At 36.7% G+C, this 16,953-nt stretch overlaps 1 protein-coding gene across 2 annotated transcripts in view; it reads left to right on the top strand.

The window, feature by feature from the left end:
* The window catches only part of nlgn4xa (neuroligin 4 X-linked a), a 124,192-nt gene extending 108,226 nt beyond the window's left edge, over window positions 1-15,966 (top strand). For both annotated transcript variants that reach the window (XM_084106986.1, XM_084106985.1), the window contains 3 exons: window positions 1,042-1,227; window positions 7,883-8,672; window positions 13,426-15,966. In XM_084106986.1, the coding sequence (XP_083963112.1) occupies window positions 1,042-1,227; window positions 7,883-8,672; window positions 13,426-14,314 (1,865 nt within the window). In that variant the 3' untranslated portion in view covers window positions 14,315-15,966. The remainder of the gene's footprint in view (window positions 1-1,041; window positions 1,228-7,882; window positions 8,673-13,425) is intronic.
* Window positions 15,967-16,953: the final 987 nt, after the last annotated feature.

Genomic DNA, 16,953 nt, shown 5'->3' with positions numbered 1-16,953 from the left:
TTGAGGCTTTTCTGGGTCTTGCTAATGGGTTTAAGACAGTCAGCTAATTTGTCAACCTGTTTGTGATTTTGTACACATTGACAAGCCTGTTAAAAGAGGTTGTCATGTGTACTGTAAGCTGATCGGAGCAATTTGGTTTATTTAAACGTCTTTGAGGAAATATCTTTTGCTGTATGTTGTCACTTTGATGTAGTGTCTCTTCAAATAAGGAGTGATTTTGTCAAACAAAGCCTAAAGACAAATCACCATTTAATTAGAAGGGACTGCCCTCCTTTAGCAATCCAAATGCCAATTTTGATTAGAATCTAGCTTTCATCCACTCGGAGATTTCCGCAAAAATGCCATCAAGCCTGTATGTCATTTGAGTGAATTACCCTTAACCCAATGGAAATATAGGCACCTCCACATTCAACTTTGAATGAGCAGATAAATTGTATCAATTAACATGGAAGTAACCTCAGCATTTTCCATAAAGGCAGTCAAATAACCCTATTAGAGTCTAAAATGCAACCTTGAACTATACCCTCTGTTCCTTAACAGCATGTCTCTTGCACCCAAAGTGGTGTCTTTTTGATTCTTTCTTCACAATGATGACTTTAGTGAAAGGGTAGTGGGACAGATTGGGTCCAGAGGTAAATAATGAGACAATTTCGAGGGCACCCATTAGTGCCCTTAACATGAAGTAACAGTGGCATGCCATTAAGGGTCTCTTTTTAGAATTATGTGCTTGGCCTATTCAGATGTCAAGTGTGGTGATTCTTGTGTGTACATGTGTTTCTGAGTGGGAGGGAAGGTGCCAAGCAAAAGACAATTAGAATGAAAACAAGTTTTAATCAAATGGCCTACAGATCCCTGAGAAATAAAAGGTTATAAGGAAAAAAAAAAGGAGAGGGAAAAAACATTTTTTTTATTTAAATAATGGATGAAAATATGCAATGCATTAATTGAACGTAAAACATTTAAAAGCTTTTTCTGCTGTTTTTTTTTTTTTTTTTTCAGAAAATAAATAATTATTATTTTGTATGTTTGTTGTCTCACTAGGGTTCCTGAGTACAGGTGACCAGGCAGCCAAAGGGAATTATGGGCTATTGGACCAGATCCAAGCACTCAGGTGGATCAAAGAGAATATCCAGGCTTTCAAAGGCGACCCAAAAAGGGTGACTATATTTGGATCAGGAGCTGGGGCATCCTGTGTAAGCTTGCTGACCCTGTCACACTATTCAGAAGGTAAAAAGCATTTTGTAATAAACTGACAATTAGACATAGTACAATGTTATCAAACCATTTTGTTATCAAACCATCAAACCCATTTCTGACCTGGAGCAAAAAAATTAAATGGGTAATTGTGAGATAAAATAATAAGTCACATTGTGAGATATAACGTCAGAATTTATGGGATAATGTACATGTGTCACCATTATGTTCAGTTTAGGTTAGTTCATGGACTTTTAGTTCAATTAGTATTTCTTCAGTTCCTGTTTTTCTTTGTTTATATTCCCGCGCTTTCTGGTTGCTATGGTTTCGGTCCTTTGAGTTTTCTGCGTACAGATGACATCATTGTCAAAATGATCCCCATTCAGACGAATCCGCAAAATCGACTAAAAACCCTGTGTCCTGCTGCCAGACCATTAGATGGCAATGAAACACTATAGGCTGAACACGTAATATGCATGTGCATGACATCATCGTTTCCACAGATTCACGTTTTTTGTTGTTTACATGGAGACCGTTTTCAAAAACTTGCACTTTGAAACCCGTTTTCAAAAGTTTGCGTTTTCAGGCACCCAAAAGACTGTTGTCATGTAAATTAACGGCCAAAACGCATACAAAGTTTTACGTTTTTAGTTGAAACGGTGTCATGCAAACAGCCCCTAAAATGTACCCTCACGCTCATTCTCTTTCTGGTCACGTTAATGGTAGGGTGTGTTTTCTTGCCCCGTATGTGGATTATCTGTGGATTATTATTAAAGTTTGCATTTATACTTCATCATCTGCCTTCATCTTCAGTCTGTCTACACACCGCCGTGACAACATCTAGCCCGTTGTTATCACAAATAAATGCATATTTCCTGGTAACACTTTACAATAAGTTCTCATTTGTTAACATTAGTTAATGCATTAACTAACATAAACTAACAATGATCAATATATTCTTACAGCATTTATTAACATTTTTAATGTTAGTAAAAAAAAAAAAAGTTAATGTTAATTCACAGTGCATTAACTAATGTTAGCAAATACAACATTTGATCTTGTTCTGCTAGCAAATTAAACCTTATTGTAAAGTGTTACCTATTTTCTTGTTGTCACACCTGCCAGCACAGGTGGCAAGTCCGGACAATGGGTTTTGGGAAATGCAGTCCATGATGAGATAACAAAGACAGAGGGAGTGCCCTCTGGTGGCTATCATAGGCACTCAGCCTATGATAGCCACCAGAGGGCACTCCCTCTGTCTTTGTTATCTCATCATGGACTGCATTTCCCAAAACCCATTGTCCGGACTTCCACCTGTGTGTCAATACCCTTGTTAACTGCCTGTAAGCCCTGTGTATTCACTCATTCATTGTGAAGTCTTGTACGTGTCACACAGCATTTCTGAGCGCTTTCTTTGGTTTCCAGTGTAATGGTTCTGACACAGTTTCCTGGATTTCCCTGTGGATTTTTCACAATGTAAATAATGACAGGTGTATATAATACTGATTTGAGAAGAAGCCAGTTTAAAATTGTACCTGTTTATTACCTCATAATTAGGGGTGGAACGGTACATGTATTCGTATTGAACCGAAACTGTATGGGCGTCACGGTTCGGTGCATGAATATACACGGAGAATACACGGTATAAAAAATAGATAAAACTCATGTGCAAATTAATTAATGTAATGTGGAACCACTGTTAGATACACGGGTTCTTTAGGGACACATAATCTGTAGCTCCGCCTTAGCTCTGAAGAGAGAGAGAGAGAGAGAGAGAGAGAGAGAGAGAGAGAGGGAGAGAGGCGCGGGCGCAATCAGTGGAAACATAAAAACATACTCCGTCATTTTGTTCATATAGGACATCATTCAAACTACAAAGTGTTTACTTATATTTGTGTACACTCCCAACAAAACACAACATTGTGCTTTTGTCAAACTGTAAACTCTTGTCAAACTGTACAAACAAACCTACAACTGTTACCCAACCAAAATCACAAACACACTGTTTAAAAGCAAAAAAATACTTCTCCATCCCCATTTAAAAACAGTCTGTGGGTGCCATTTTTTGGACATTCATCATATTGCATTGGTTTTCTAGCCTAGAAATCTAGACGCACCCTAGCGGCAGCAAAATGTATTTTGCAGCCAGGGCAGTCTAGCAACTCTCCATTGACTTTCGAGCTGCAAAAACCTAAATTGGGTCAGGCCAATCACGTCGTGCATAGAGTAGGCGGGGCGGGCTTAACATATGACGACAGAGTTGCGACGGTTCCCTGCTACTTGAAAACAAAGAATGGCTGCTGCTGCTGGCGAACATCTTTCGAATCGGCTTTGTCCGCGACTCTGGAGGTCTTGGAGTTAGGTTTTTCTTTGAGAAAAGAGCATAGAACGGCACTTAAGTCATTCTTAAAAAAAGGAAGATGTGTTCGTAGTTTTGCCAAAAGTTTAATCTATCAACTAGCTCCGCTGTTGGGAAAACGCTCTGGTTGGTTGAATCGCTGTCCTATTGCGTGCAGAGGGAATTTGAAAGACGTTTATCCCGCCCCTCGGATTGAGCCGTGTCTATGGTGAGTTGCCAGACCCAACATCTTGATGTAGGTCTGGCTTGCCAGGCTATTGGTTTTCATTTCTTGTCCTCAAACAGAGGACTAATCTGTTTATTTTTAAGTTACACATTCAACATTGATTAAACAAGAAAATCAAATGTGTTTTCAATGGTAGTATTATTTTATACAGAAATCAATTATTTATAATTCAGATGAGAATAAAGTTAGTGTTAATTAAAATTTTAAGGAAAACAAATATATTGTTCTGAAATATAGCAAATTCAATATTACCAAACATATCTATGTATATGTATATCTATGTATATCATATCATATTTTGTCTTTTTATTAATTTAATTAATAAACTAATTAAATAAAACTATTGTCAATGCACTACAAATAAACTGGTTCTATGCCTTTACTTTATTAATAAAACTTATTTAAAAAATACAAAGCTTAAGACATTTATTTTCCTTTGGTGGTACAGCCTGAGACATGCGCAATAAAAAAAATTGCCTTCTATATTTTTGTTTTGCTTTTCCCTCCATTGTGCCGAACTCATACCGAACAGTGATGTCTGAACCGAGGCATGAATCGAACCGTGACTTCTGTGTACCGTTCCACCCCTTCTCATAATCCATTACAGTGTACATAATAATCGTACGGAAAACAAGACGAACACTACAACATACAGAAGTTTAATTTACAGTAAATACTGTCATTAGGCACATGATGGCATCAGCTGCATTTGAAAGAAAAGAGAGATAGTGAGTCTATGGTATGATAAAAGAAACATGAAAGAAGAGCTGGCCTCAAATACTGGGACGAGTGGTCATTATACAGCGTATATTGACGATGGTCACAATCGGGGAATAACAGATCCTGGAATGTCATGGCTGATCAATCAGAATAAAGCATTTCAGAGAGCCATTTAATAAGAGATATTAAGACCGATTTCACACATGGATCATTTAGAGCATTTGTTTCGGAACATGATGTGTTTTCTCTCATAGTTTTGTTCATTTAAGATGACAATCAAATTCAGATCTGGATCAAACAATTCTTCAGGTGATCTCAGTCCAACTGAAGACAAATTTTGGAGCGGTTCACATTTGGTGAGATAGCAGTCTGACTCAGCAGATGAAAGAACCAATTTCTTTATGCATGAACTTTACTGTATTACATACAACATTGTTTGTTTGGCTAGCAGAACGAATCAGATAAACTGGAGCAAAGATGAGGTAAAATATGTGCACTAGGACGTCATTGCAAATCAATCAATATGCACCTATTTATCTGAAAATACCATCTAATTGCTCTTCTGCTAAATAGGTGCATTGAAACATTGCTTAATTTATGTCCAGACTCATTAATACATAAAAGTAATGCTTTTTAGAAAAAAAAAGCCGAATTGTTGTCCCACTAACATAAACAGAGCACTTATGACCAATGAGAGAGCCATTAACTCACATGTGACTTGCATTAATAAATTTTAGTCCAAGGGTGTCCAAACTGGCATAATTTTTGGGGAAAGCCATTTGCGTTACACCGCAATAACAGGTGTACAGCTGATGTACTTTCAACGGCTGTCCGAATTCGCTCACTCTTTTTCATTCACTCCTTCAAGTGAACTGTAATAGTGGACTAAAGTAGGGAATAGTAATGGAGGTATTGGGGGGAATTTCGGATTCAGCCCTGGAATGTTTAGCTCCAACCCTAATTAAACACACCTGAACCAGCTAATTGAGGTCTTAATAGGCATTCTAGAAAGTGTTGAGGCAAGTTGGAGCTAAACTCTGCAGGACAGTTGGTCTCCAGGACCGAGTTTGGACACCCCCGTTTTAGTCCATTTATGCATGTTGCCTTGTTAAAGAAAACCAAAAAAAAACAAAAAAAAAAAAACAACAACAAACACTTTAACCCTTGTAATCCATGCTTAAAAAAAAAAATAAAAAAAAAATAAAAAAAAAACGAACAAACTAAGTTATGAAAATATCCTAAATTGCAATTATCTTTTGGTAAAAGGTTCCATCTGTTAACATTAGTTAACTATATTAGGTGATATGAACTAACAATGAAAAACACTTATAATGCATTTGGTAATCTTAGTTAATGTTAATTTTAACATTTACTAATACATTATAACATAAAATGTAATATCTGTTCATATTAATGAACATGCGCTAACATGAACTGACAATGAACAGTTTAATTTTTATTAACTAACATTAACAACAAATAATAATTCTGTAACAGATGTATTACTCATTGTTAGTTAATGCAATCCTTAACATTAACTAATGATACCTTTTTGTAAAGTGTTTCCATTTGTTTCTCTCTTTCTTTGAGGTAGAATCTTCTGTCCCAATGTGCCTGGCTGCATGCCATTTTCATTGTAACAACAACCCCTACAAGGCATTCATCTGAAACTCAATTGTTCCACTATAAAAATAGATTTTACATTCAATGTCCAGCCTGGCTAGATAGCAGACGAAATCTAGTAATGGATCAAATGACCTCTGGCTACAGTTACTCTAGCACTAACACAACACCAAATAAGGAAGTGCCATATTTGATCAAAATAACAGGACAAGATGTACAGTTCTCTCCTGGTGTTCCGGTCTAAAAGGTCGTCCATGATTTATGAATGAATTGCATAATGTAAATTGTGAAACAAGCAAAGGCATTTATTTTCACTTGTTACTCCTGCTGTTCATCTGAGCCCTTTGTCTTCAGATACATGTCAGGCACTCTAAAGAGTATAATGGTGTACCATAAGAAAATGCCTTGAGCTTTTTTTATGTTTGCCTTATGACATAGATGTTCATCCATTAGCATTTTTTGCAATGCATCTTGCAATATGCAATAAGTAGATGTAGCCAACTTTATTTTTATGCTTGATACTACTTGATACTAGAAGAAGAAGAAAATTAATCATACATTCCTCAGGATATCAAACCATTTTCTGATCTACAAAAAGCTTATTTTAAAACAAAAAGAAAATGCAGATATTTCCTGTTTTTATTCTTGTCATTATGTTAAGATTCCACATGTACAGCTCAATGTGCATGACAAACCCATGATGCATCTGGGCTTGATTTGGACTTAATTTTACAGTTTAAAACATATTGTAAGTCTTTGCTTTATGGGAAGGGTCTGCGAAGCCCCACTGTCTGGGCATTGATATTACTATTTTTATTTTTAATGCCCGATATTTTAAAAAGCTCTAGACAGTACTGACTTTTTTTCTCTTGATATATTTTCATATTTTTGACATTATAAACTTGAGTGAAGGCTATTTTTCTCTCAGTGTCAGTGCGTCAAAGCCTTGGTTCAGCCTAGTGAGGTCCGTGCCCTGAGGTATTGCTATTTTCTAGGACACAATCTGTGTCAACGTGTTATGGCCACGCCTGGCTGAGCTGACAAAGGTACAGCTACAAGACACATGCATATTAGTTGGCGTCTGACTGATATTACTTACCCATGACAATAAGATGGGACAAAAATCCCAGGCCTCATTACAAAGTATTATTTTCTACATGCTCTTTCATTTCCAACTGAAGTCTCCAATGAGACATTGTATTATAAAATATGAAATAAACAAATACCTTGATATTTGTTTCTTCAATTTCACTATTGTTGTGATCATTGTTTTCCTTCAGTTCTCACTTTGAATAGTGTTAAAGGAATAGTTAAAAATGAAAAATCTGTCATTTGCTCACTCTCATGTCATTTCAAACCCATGAAACGTTCATTCACCTTTAAAATACAAATTAAGATATTTTTAATTACACCTGATAGATTTATGTTCCTTCCTTTAAAAGTAAAACTATGCTTATAAAAATGTATTTAAAGACATTGTAAAAGTAATCCATATGAATCAAGTAGTTTAATCCAAGTCTTCTAAAAAGACATGATTGATTCATTATCAGATTTAATTTAGACTTTTTTGCATAAAACATTGATCAATGCACTTGCATAAAGGACATCTCATATGGAAGCGCAATCGTGCTTGTATGAAACATAAGAAACAAACCTCACTTGTTTCTCGCATGTCAAGTAATTCAAATTTTTGGGAAAATTGTTTTTTGTTTTTTTATATATATTAATTGCTGTTTCTTTCTCTTTATTTTTATTTTCAGATTTGTTTCAGAAAGCCATTATCCAGAGTGGGACTGCTCTATCAAGCTGGGCCGTCAACTACCAGCCAGCCAAATACACCCGCATACTAGCTGAGAAGGTGGGCTGCAACATGCTAGATACTATAGATCTGGTGGAATGTCTACAGAACAAAAACTACAAGGAGCTAATCGAACAGTACATCACACAGGCCAAGTACCACATTGCTTTTGGTCCAGTTATCGATGGTGACGTCATCCCTGATGACCCCCAAATTCTGATGGAGCAGGGAGAGTTCCTCAACTATGACATCATGCTTGGCGTCAACCAGGGTGAGGGTTTTAAATTTGTGGATGGCATCGTGGACAGTGAGGATGGTGTCTCTGCAAACGATTTTGACTTTGCTGTGTCTGATTTTGTGGACCACCTCTATGGTTATCCCGAAGGCAAGGATACGCTCCGAGAAACCATCAAGTTCATGTATACCGACTGGGCTGACAAAGAGAATCCGGAGACCAGACGAAAGACTCTAGTTGCACTCTTCACCGATCACCAATGGGTGGCACCAGCGGTAGCTACGGCAGACCTTCATGCTCAGTACGGATCTCCAACGTACTTTTATGCATTCTACCACCATTGTCAGAGTGAAATGAAACCTAGCTGGTCTGATTCAGCACATGGAGACGAGGTGCCTTATGTGTTTGGAATTCCCATGATTGGCCCCACTGATCTCTTTAACTGCAATTTTTCCAAAAACGATGTCATGCTTTCAGCGGTGGTAATGACTTATTGGACGAATTTCGCTAAAACGGGGTAAGTTAAAGCCTTTATTTTTCTGTTCTGTTAATTAAACATATACACTGCATAACTGAACTAAGGCTCCAATCAAAAGTGTCAGATATTTGCAGAAAATTATTTGTAATCTTTTTCATTTGTTATTAAGGTCAGTAACATTATACACATTTTTCTTCTTTTTTTTTTCTTTATAAGAATAAAAATATGAACTCGTACATATATTGAAAATGTTTTTGTTTGTTTTTTTGCTGTTTTTCCTTAGCATTATAACTCAGTTTAAATGTCCATTAAGATATCTTAAGATTCTTATTGTAAATAATTGTTGTTGTTAATTGCCACAGCCACAGATCACAATCTTCAGAGGCCTTTGCGGTCTCCTCGCATATCACAATTTAAAGACTCAACATTGTCACTCATATCATATTTTTAATGCTATCAGACCAGCTCTTAAGTAGCCATGAGTTATGGGGTTCTTTATCTGCTTTCGTTCCCTACAGCATCACTTTACTCAGTGCAAGCCCAATTCATCCCAAACCTCCTCCAGATATAAGTGACTGGGGCCTACTCACACTTTCAGGGCTCCATTCACAGTTTATAGGCAGAACAGCCTCTGCTGTTTGGCACCACTCCAGCTGATACCTGTGTGTCAGGAGATAGATTGGCAGGCTCATCAGTACCTCACGTCAGGCTGCTCTCCCTTCGCTGGCTAAGTGTTTCTCTCAGCGCGAGTACTTTAAAACAGAGGAGGAAAAACGAAAGCAATTTCAGCAGCACTTGGAGAATGCTCGCTTTGCAAGAGAGTCACTCCAGACTCTGGTAAACACTCCAGTGTTGATGATATCAGCCTCTCTGAGTGTTTCCAAAAAAACAGGGTGAATAAATACCGTGGAGGAAAATGTGCAGAACGTAATGTCTCATTTGTAAGCCTTCCTTTGTTGCAATGACTGTCAAGCTCTGATGCTCAGACTGGAGAGAGCAACATGGGTCATTAATGAGGAAAATTAACATGCACTGGTACTCAGGATGTCAAGTGGACATTTCTTTTTGCAATGCTGGCTTTGTGGATTTGATGTGTTGTATATATTGTACACATACATTTTATTACACCAACAACAGACTTTTTTTTTTTTCTGAGGAACACAAAAGCAAATATTTTGAAAAAAGTTCACTTAACTGTTTTTGTCCACAAAAAAATAAAATAATAATTTGGTATAGGCCTACTTCTTTATTCTGAAGAACATAAAAGTCATACATTTTTTAAACAACCTAAGGGTACATTCTAATGACATAATTTTAATTTTGGGATGAACCTTTCCTTGAAAGAAGGAAAAAACTAAAATGTTAGTTGAAAGAAACCCAATTTAGGTTGTTTTGCATCTCATGGCTCAATCAAACATGAGCAAACCCAACCAAGGGCATGTTGGGTTTAGCATGTTGACACATTTAGCTGACTGACATCTCATCCCTGTTTATTGCGTTGCATAAAATACTTACAGCACTGTAAAGACTTTATAGATGACTTTATAAGACTTTATAAAATGTATACAAACCTTTATTTCACAGAGGACATGCACCAATTTTGCGGCACAGAGAACTGCTCTCTCCTGAAGATGATACAAAAAGCTCTGTATCTCAACAGCTGTGTTCTAGTAGCTCCGCCGCTGGCTTGTTATGTCGGAGGGTGGGGGAGGAGTGTATTGTTCCCACTGTCAGTGAGATTGACCCAGCCACTTACCCAACGGCTGGGTAACACAAAACATATCCAACAATGGAAAAAAAATAACCCAAAGCTTACCCTCAACCAAGCATTTGGGTTGAAATAATAGCCCATCATTGACAGTGAAACCTCAGAAGAGGTCTGTCTCTCGCTGGAGGCAGAATACTTCCACTGAGTGTTTTAGAGGAGTAATACGATATAAGAGGTGATGTAAATGACTCTTCACTTGCCACTTCCAGCCTGAATGCTTGTGCAATTCAGTTGTTTATTGTTACTGGTTAACACAGCAGTTAGCTTTACAAGCAATGCAATATTGTCAATATTGTGCATTACATTACAAATGACGATAATGGCCCTACACAGATATTAGTTCCAAGAAGCATAAAAGAAAATGTGAAAAAATGACTATTCCCAGTTATATTTTGCACACACCATTAAGTGGATCTTTAAGTAAATATTTATGCATCATGGAATCACGCCGTTTGCCAAATTCTGGCTGGGAGAGACAAATCTGTTAATGAAAGTGAAAATCAATATGGATATCAGGCATTACAAGTATACTCACTGGAAATGAAGCATAACATTCCCTGATGCTGTCTAAGGATACAGTGGATTTAACCATGGAAATGGTTTTCGTATTCAAAATGAAGTAGCATATTGGTTAGAATGTGAACAATTTGAATATAAGCCTGTGAAGACTGTATACTGCAGGCAATAATTAAATAATATGAGCACTGTTTTACTGAATACCAGCTTGGCTGTGATGCACGAGGCCATGCAGTATGTAAAAGTTTTTGATGTCGCCAAGCAACACAGACTGACAGCTTGTTTGGAATGCTGCAAACACAGATAAATGGAGTGATACAAACAATGAATCACCACAGTAATGTACTAAATATCAGAACTGTTGGTTGACCACATGTCCATTCAGAACAGTTTTAAGCTGTTCCAACATAAAAAAAAAAAGAAAAAAAAAGAAAATAAAAATGGGCTGAATGAAAAAAGTACGTTTTTTCTTTCTAATTATACAATTATTTCTCCAACCTTTCAGCTGTTAAAATAGTGGCTGTCATAGTGGCTGAAATAAATAAATAATCAAAAAAATTTACAAATTAAATTATATATATATATATATAATATCTCATTCATATTTTTCAACACCTTTAAATGTAATGAAATGACAGTGCACTAGCCTACATCATGACAAAGCATACGGCCACATCATGGAATGTGTCCGATTTAAAGCTCTATGATCATAAATTATCATAGTCAAATGAGTTCATTTCACTCAAGTATTACTCATTGCACTTAACAGAAAGGTTATGTGAACATAATTATTAATTATATTAAGAATTAAACTGAATGAACTAACAGACAACTAGTCGTCGAGTCGAGTCTGTTCACACTGCGCTGCTTTTTTGAGAATGCGGTTGTGAGTCCTGAAAATGTATGGGTGTTACACTCCTGTAAATAACTGAACTGTGTATTAACGTAACTGTATTAAGGACTCAAATACATGACTGACAACCGAATTACGCTGCTGTGTGAATATGGCCTGACTCTAGCAGGGTCCTCTTTTTTTTCTTTTTTCTTTGAATGTACTAACTAAATAGTACAAATAATAAAAATACTAAATAGTAAAAAAAAAAAGAAAAAAAAAAAAAGAAGAAGACCCTGCTAGAGTCGCCATATTCACCCAGAGCGGCAATGTTCTCTATGGGACACCACACTGCTCTGTCAGACGTGCGTTCCACCTCGCTGCCCGGCCTGCCATGGTTGGATTAACCATATGGGCATTTGGGCATGTGTTCAGGGGCACCATGTCCAGGGTATGACCACATTCGGGAGGGCATAAATGGCCACATATGGGGTTGTATAGTTTCTAAAATCCCCTGCTTGTGCTACATGTTTCTTGCTAATTTTTTATTTATTATTTCTATTGTCTCCACATTCATATTGAAGCAAATGACAGTATAAAGGTAAATTTCCCCTCATAAGTTTAAGTTCATGCATTCAAAATACCTTTAAAACCACTGCAAAGTCAACTTATTTTTCTATCTGTCATATCAAATTGTTGTTAAAATATTTGTGCTCTGCAAAGCTATGTAAAAAGCCCGATGACAAAAGATGACTACTGAGGCCAATTTTATAAACAAACAAATGTTGAGCAAAATCTGTGGATAAGTGAAGCTATTGCTTCAGAAACAATCCTTGACAGTGCTAATGCACTCAGAGAGAAACGCCGGCTCATTTTTTACCACCTCATCTCCATATTTAGAAACCTTTTATGCCCGGCTAGGTTGTCTGCTACTCCCAGACTGAATAATGTGTAGGAGTGGTAAATTGGCTTTCCGGGTAAAACTTTTTTTTTCTAGGTATGTTCTTTTTTGTAGCTGGGAAAGCTATACCAGTAATGTCTGTTCAAATACAGACCAATGCTGTATTTTTTAGTTCAAGTGTGTCAGTTATGAAATTGTACTGAGCAGAATTCAGTTTGTTATGAAACTGAATGAACATACTGATGGAGGTTAAGCTATAATATGGAATGTATGTGCTCATAAACACATTTGGCCAGATGAGATGTCCTTTTTGGCTTGCTTAGTTGGGGTTTAAAAGATACTTAATATTAAGTAATATTATTGATTCACTTAGACTGCACTGGCACTATTGAATTAGAATAAAACTCAAATCTAATTGAGCTGGATGATGACACCACTGTTTTCTGTAGATCTAGCTGCCTTATAGACAATTTGATTGACACATTTTGCAACATCAACACTGTTATTGAACTGACTTACTGAATAACAACACTATTGTCTTCTGTAGAGCTGCTTTACAGTGGAATTTGTATAATATATGATGAAGTTTGCATTTGATGGTTATGTTCCTGTTTATTACTGTGAAGCTGCTTTGAAACAATCAATTAGTTTCATATAAATAAAGGTGATTTCAATTACTCTGTAACAATGTTAAAGCACACACTGCATTTAAAAAGCTTTTTGCTTCTAAATTGTCAGGCAAATACTGATGTTTTCTTTTTACTTCTCGTTTTAGGGATCCAAATCAACCAGTTCCACAGGACACCAAATTCATCCACACAAAGCCTAACCGTTTCGAGGAAGTGGCCTGGTCTAAATACAACCCCAAAGACCAGCTCTACTTACACATTGGGCTGAAGCCAAGGGTGAGAGACCACTATCGCGCAACTAAGGTTGCTTTCTGGTTAGAGCTGGTACCTCATCTTCATAACATCAATGAACTTTTTCAATATGTCTCGACCACGACTAAGATACCTCCTCAGGATACTACACCATTCCCATACACTAAGAGACTAGGTAAAACATGGCCGTCCACCACTCGTCATCCTGGTGTTCCTCCCGCCAACACCAAACAAACTACAGACCAGCGTAAAGGCAATGATCTGGGTGACGACTCAGCGGTGGTTATCGAGACAAAGCGAGATTACTCTACTGAGCTCAGTGTGACCATCGCGGTGGGTGCATCTCTCCTCTTCCTCAACATTCTGGCCTTTGCAGCACTTTACTACAAGAAGGATAAGCGTCGTCACGAATCCAATCGACGAGGGCCCAGCCCGCAGAGGAACTCTGCTCCGGCTAATGTGGTGGCTAACACTAATGACATAGCACATTTGCAGAGCGAGGAGCTGATGTCACTTCAGATGAAACAGCAGCAAATGGAACATGAGCACCATCATGAGTGCGATTCACTACAGGCCCACGATACTCTTCGTCTCACCTGCCCGGCCGATTATACGCTTACTCTGCGACGTTCGCCCGATGACATCCCGCTGATGACGCCAAGTACCATAACAATGATTCCTAACTCTCTGGCCGGAATGCAGCCCCTGCACAATTTCAACACTTTTGGAGGTAGTCAGAACAGTACCAACCTACCCCATGGGCACTCCACCACCAGGGTATAGCTTCTGAAAGATCCTTTTCAGTTCTAATGGACACGGTCTGCTAAGGCATTGGTGGTTAAGGACCTTTGTTTGTCATGGCAAACTGTGCTGACTTTGTTCCACTTTGAGACTTATCATGGTGGATGAGATGTTATTTTCCTATGAAGCCTTCTTGCAGAATATATCAAAGTCAAAAATGACCTACTTGCGAAAAAAAAAATGAATGTTACTAAAGTAATACTTTATTTGGAGCCAAGCTTGTTAAAGGCAGGGGACTTTACACCAAAAGACAATAACTCTTTCTGAAGGACTTTTTTGCTTGCATAGACAATATACACACAAACGACAGAGGTTAAAGGATCTAACAAAGCTTTGTATGTGCCATAACATGTGTCATATACCAAGAGCAACAATGAGAGCAATGTTATTATGCGAGAATTATATTTCAGACGAACACATTCATATTATTTTCTGAGAGTGTCACATACCGAACATGTGGACTGATCTCAAAAATCCCAGCCTGAAATGTAATAATGACAAAATTTGTAAAAGTGACAACATGTAAATACTTGTGAGTCAAATACAAATATTAAAAGAATTACAAAAGCTTTTATTGTTGTTTAGTTCAAAATATGACTATTAATGAGCTTACGCTTTCGTTAAGGTGCGTGTAAATAAATCAGTCATTATCTTTTCTTTTTCTTTTTGAAATCATGTCTGTGCTAAACAGCCTTTACACCTGAAAAAGAAATAAAAGAGAGGACAGCATTCTTATTCCAAAGCCTCTAAATATCAATTTCAGTCATTTGAGTGTTCCTTTGTCCCGATGTTTGACGAATATTGCATGTTTGACTGCTACTTTACATTTGATAACCCCATACCGTGACCCCATACAGATGTTAAAAATGAAAGACTGCATCTAATTACATTACAGAGCTGGGTGAATTTGCCTATTTAAGCTGTTCAGAGACTGGTTGTAATGTTTTTTTTTTTTTTTTAATCATTTGGGGGTTTGATGAAGGAGGGTGGATGTAAATCGAGCAACTTTTACCCACATCCCATATGCATTTGATTTACTGCATAAATCTCTTTTTTGTTATTATTATTATTCTGTATCATCACTGCCTGAGCTTCAGATGTGACCAGCATTGTATAATTAAAAATATCTATAAATAAATAACACAGGCAGTGGATTTGGGTATCTATATTAGTTGGATATGTTTGTAAAGAAGTATGTGTTAGATATTTCTATTCGTAAAATGCTAGCAATATGTAAAGTATTGTGCCAGGCTTGTGATATTTTGGGTTAAAACACAAGTGAATGAGTGTACATAAAAATAATTATGATTACTATAAATAAATACAAAAAATAAAAAATAAAAAAATAACCCTGATATTTTTCAGTTCTGCATCCTATAATAAAGATGTTGAAAGCGCAGGAAAGAATTTAAAAATGAATAAATTAGTTCATAAAGTTACATTTGTATATTATATCAGTTCATGATACATGTTAACCCTTGGTTCTTGAACTGTCAGTACAAGGGTCAAATGTAGGATTCTAAATAATAGTTTGTCTTATATTGTTTGCAGTTTTTGCCTTAAGTGATAGATATTTCTGGCTGGCCACCTGTATAAAATTTTTCTGCCGCATTTTTAATAAAATATCACAGTATTTTCTAAAAACGTGTCTTCAGATTTATTTGACTTTGCACCCAGGAAGACGATAACAATGTGAAGCTGTTTCCTTTCACAATAATCACACATTTTAGCATCAGTAAAAAATGTATTCCATTTTAAATGCAAAATATACTTGCCTTCTTGTAATTGATAAGCCCATTAAAATTATATCCTACTTTCTTTTGTGTTTTAAATTACAGCTTGTGGTTAACTTGATATTTACAATTCTAAAGGCTATAGCACTTCTTTTTTTTTTTTTATCCCAGTGCACAACTTGTTAATTTTAGATGATCAATATTTGAAAATGATTCCTTTTTGTGGTTGTTATAAGATAAACTGATGACTTCTGTTCTTTGAAAAGTTCACAATAATGTCAAGCAAATCCGAATCAATTAGACAGCAGTAGGGGGGAGAAAATTCACTCATGCTAACCATTGCTTTCTTTATCTTCCCTCCTATCATATTCTCATTTAAGAAGTAAAGCCTTTCAATGAGACATAGGTCCTGTGTAATCTTGTCTTACCAAAACATCCCACACGAAACAAAATCATATTCTTTAGCCATTTGCTTCTATATCAAACTATGACAGCTGAGAACAAATAAACAAACGTGAATGCCGATTTCCATTCCCCCTATCCGTCTTGACAAGTGATGTGAACAATATTTCTCATTAACATTCTATGAATATACAAACAGTTCTGCTGTTCTTGTCCCCTGTCCTTCAGCTTCAGTCAAGTCGTATTTGTTTCATCTAGAAGTTGTCTTAGTTTTTGAATAACATTGCACAACGACTTTTAAACGACTGATCAGCTGTGCTGCCCATAGTCCACACATATTTTTTCCTACTGCCAGTTCATCTGTTCATGTGTCAGAGCAATCTTTATTTTCCAATTTGCACTTCCTTTTGTTCAACAGCCAACTCAGATTTTGAGATAAGGAGGGATTTAGAACGACATGAATTGGTAGAGCCTTCCATTTTCCTT

This window comes from Abramis brama (genome assembly GCF_963993115.1).
Source record: "Abramis brama genome assembly, chromosome: 2".
NCBI lineage: Eukaryota > Metazoa > Chordata > Actinopteri > Cypriniformes > Leuciscidae > Abramis > Abramis brama.
This window is presented reverse-complemented; position numbering and strand designations above follow the sequence as displayed.